Genomic DNA, 2703 nt, shown 5'->3' on the forward strand with positions numbered 1-2703 from the left:
CCCCCCAACCCCGCCCCGAGACGAGCAACACGGTTTCCATTTTGTCTCTTTCTAGGGGATGTTTGTTCTGGGCCTGCCCTATGCCATCCTTCACGGTGGATACCTAGGACTCTTTTTAATAATTTTCGCCGCAGTGGTTTGCTGCTACACTGGGAAAATCCTTATTGCCTGTCTTTATGAAGAGAACGAGGATGGGGAGATAGTCAGGGTGAGAGACTCCTACGTGGACATCGCCAACGCGTGCTGCGCCCCCCGCTTCCCCACGCTGGGGGGCAGAATTGTCAACGTGGCTCAGATCATTGAACTGGTCATGACCTGCATCCTCTATGTGGTGGTCAGTGGGAACCTGATGTACAACAGCTTCCCCAACCTGCCCGTCTCCCAGAAGTCGTGGTCCATCATTGCCACGGCAGTGCTCCTGCCTTGCGCGTTCCTGAAGAACCTGAAGGCAGTGTCCAAGTTCAGCTTGCTCTGCACGTTAGCCCACTTTGTCATCAACATCTTGGTCATCGCCTACTGCCTCTCCAGGGCACGTGACTGGGCCTGGGACAAAGTCAAATTTTACATCGATGTGAAGAAGTTTCCCATCTCCATTGGCATCATCGTCTTCAGCTACACCTCCCAGATCTTTCTGCCTTCCTTGGAGGGGAACATGCAGAACCCCAAGGAGTTTCATTGCATGATGAACTGGACTCACATAGCAGCTTGCATCCTTAAGGGACTCTTTGCCTTGGTGGCCTATCTGACCTGGGCTGATGACACCAAGGAAGTCATTACAGACAACCTGCCATCCACCATTAGGGCAGTAGTCAACATTTTCTTGGTGGCCAAAGCCTTGCTCTCCTATCCCTTGCCATTCTTTGCAGCTGTGGAAGTCCTGGAGAGGTCCCTTTTCCAAGATGGAAACAGGGCATTCTTCCCCAACTGCTACGGGGGTGATGGGCGCCTCAAATCCTGGGGACTCACCCTCAGATGTGCCCTGGTAGTTTTCACCCTGCTCATGGCTATCTATGTCCCACACTTTGCCCTCCTGATGGGTCTTACTGGGAGCCTCACAGGCGCAGGGCTCTGTTTCCTGCTCCCCAGTCTTTTCCACCTCAAACTCTTGTGGAGGAAGCTCTTGTGGCACCATGTCTTCTTTGATGTTGCCATTTTTGTTATAGGTGGTATCTGCAGTGTCTCTGGGTTCATCCACTCTTTAGAAGGCCTCATCGAGGCCTTCAGAACCAACGCTGAAGACTAAGGAGGAGCCAGAGAATCACACTGAACATCTGCATAGCCAAATAATTCTGCATCCCTTTAATGGAAAGAGTCATTATTTTCGTTACGTGCATCCAACAAATTCTATATCATAGAATCTGCAAATTACAGGAAAGAAGAAGAGATGAAAGTGTTCACCCTGCTGTCTTTTTAAATAAGCTAAGATTTAAATCTCTATTTTTTGGTTATTTAGGATTTTTGGAAGGAAATGATCTGGTGCCCCATCCTTATCTCCTCACTCGTTGCCTGAAGCTTGGCCCCCCCATGAATGACCTGTTGGGAAACAGTTGCAGTCTTCAACACTCCTCACAGATATGCAATTCAGTGTTTCAGGAGCTGAAACACAAGGTGCCGACCCCACGGGACTGGGTTGCTGCTCTCACAGATGGAAGCAAACCAGCCACGGGTGCTGGGAGCAGGGACCTTGGTTTCACCCTGTATGAGCTGGATGTAGGTGAGACCTAGATTGTACAACCAGCCCAACGAGTCCCAGCAGCAGCTGATGACCAGCCACGCCAGTTACCTGCAATGTTTACACCATAGTGACATAGATGTCGGGACTGCTTAATTCTTCCATCCCAATCCACACTGAGGAATGGCACTTCCCATCCATGACAATGTCTTGCCTCTGGTTGAAGCAGCAGACCTGGAATCCACTTCTCGGTGACTTTCGTTTCGTTTTGTTTTCGCGGTCGTTATTTCGAAATGATGACAAGTTAAAAAAAAAAAAATCAAACAAAATAAATATAAACTATAATCAATGAATATATTGTTGGATTTGACGTCGTTCAGGATACAGGAACAAAACTCCGACACAATTCATTCTGTGCAATCTACCAGATCCGTGGAGCTGTTTCCAATGTACGTGTGGTGTCATTGTGGTAAATAAGATGAAAAATGTATATCAGGAAAAAAAAACACAACAAAAAAAAAGTCTATCTTTAACATATAATGTGGTACATAAATATATCAAACAATAAAGAGAAAACATAGCTGATGAGACTGGCTTGGTTCTTGGGGGGGGGTTGGAGAAGCTGGGCAGGGGCAGAGGGGGGTTCATCCTCCTGCTGGTTTGTCACCGGTGGCGGGGTGAAGGTGTTTGCAAGAGGCAGGACGCTTGTATTTTGGGAACGAGGCATCCTAAATGTGCACAGGGGGTCTGCTCTCCCCGCCCACCCCCCGTTTTGCTTTACCCCGTAGTGCTCAGCCCCCGGGGATGAATGGAGTTTGCAGATGAACCCCGATTTTTAAATTATTATTCTTGTGAAGAAGGGAAAAAAACCCCAACACTAAACAAGCCCAAAACGTTACAAACAAACAAATGCAGTGGAGAGGGGAGGAAACAAACGAAATAATGGGCTGGAGATGAGCCCTGGCTTGAACCAAACTCACTCCGCCCTGTCCACGGGTGGGGAACGTGGGGCTGGTCCTCGCGGGGGGGGG

General features: G+C 48.8%; 1 protein-coding gene across 1 annotated transcript; it reads left to right on the plus strand.

Annotated features, from left to right (window-relative positions):
* The first annotated feature begins 56 nt into the window (after nt 1-56).
* SLC32A1 (solute carrier family 32 (GABA vesicular transporter), member 1) lies at nt 57-1618 on the plus strand. Its single transcript, XM_009994051.1, has one exon. The coding sequence runs from the start codon at nt 59-61 to the stop codon at nt 1241-1243; it is 1185 nt and encodes a 394-aa protein (XP_009992353.1). The 5' UTR covers nt 57-58; the 3' UTR covers nt 1244-1618.
* Nucleotides 1619-2703: the final 1085 nt, after the last annotated feature.

The sequence above is a fragment of the Chaetura pelagica genome, unplaced genomic scaffold (genome assembly GCF_000747805.2).
Source record: "Chaetura pelagica isolate M959 unplaced genomic scaffold, ChaPel_1.0 scaffold143, whole genome shotgun sequence".
Classification (NCBI taxonomy): domain Eukaryota; kingdom Metazoa; phylum Chordata; class Aves; order Apodiformes; family Apodidae; genus Chaetura; species Chaetura pelagica.

Bases quoted from the DNA above. Each gene is read 5' to 3' on its own strand.
- SLC32A1 (XM_009994051.1), top strand. From the start codon at position 59: ATGTTTGTTCTGGGCCTGCCCTATGCCATCCTTCACGGTGGATACCTA.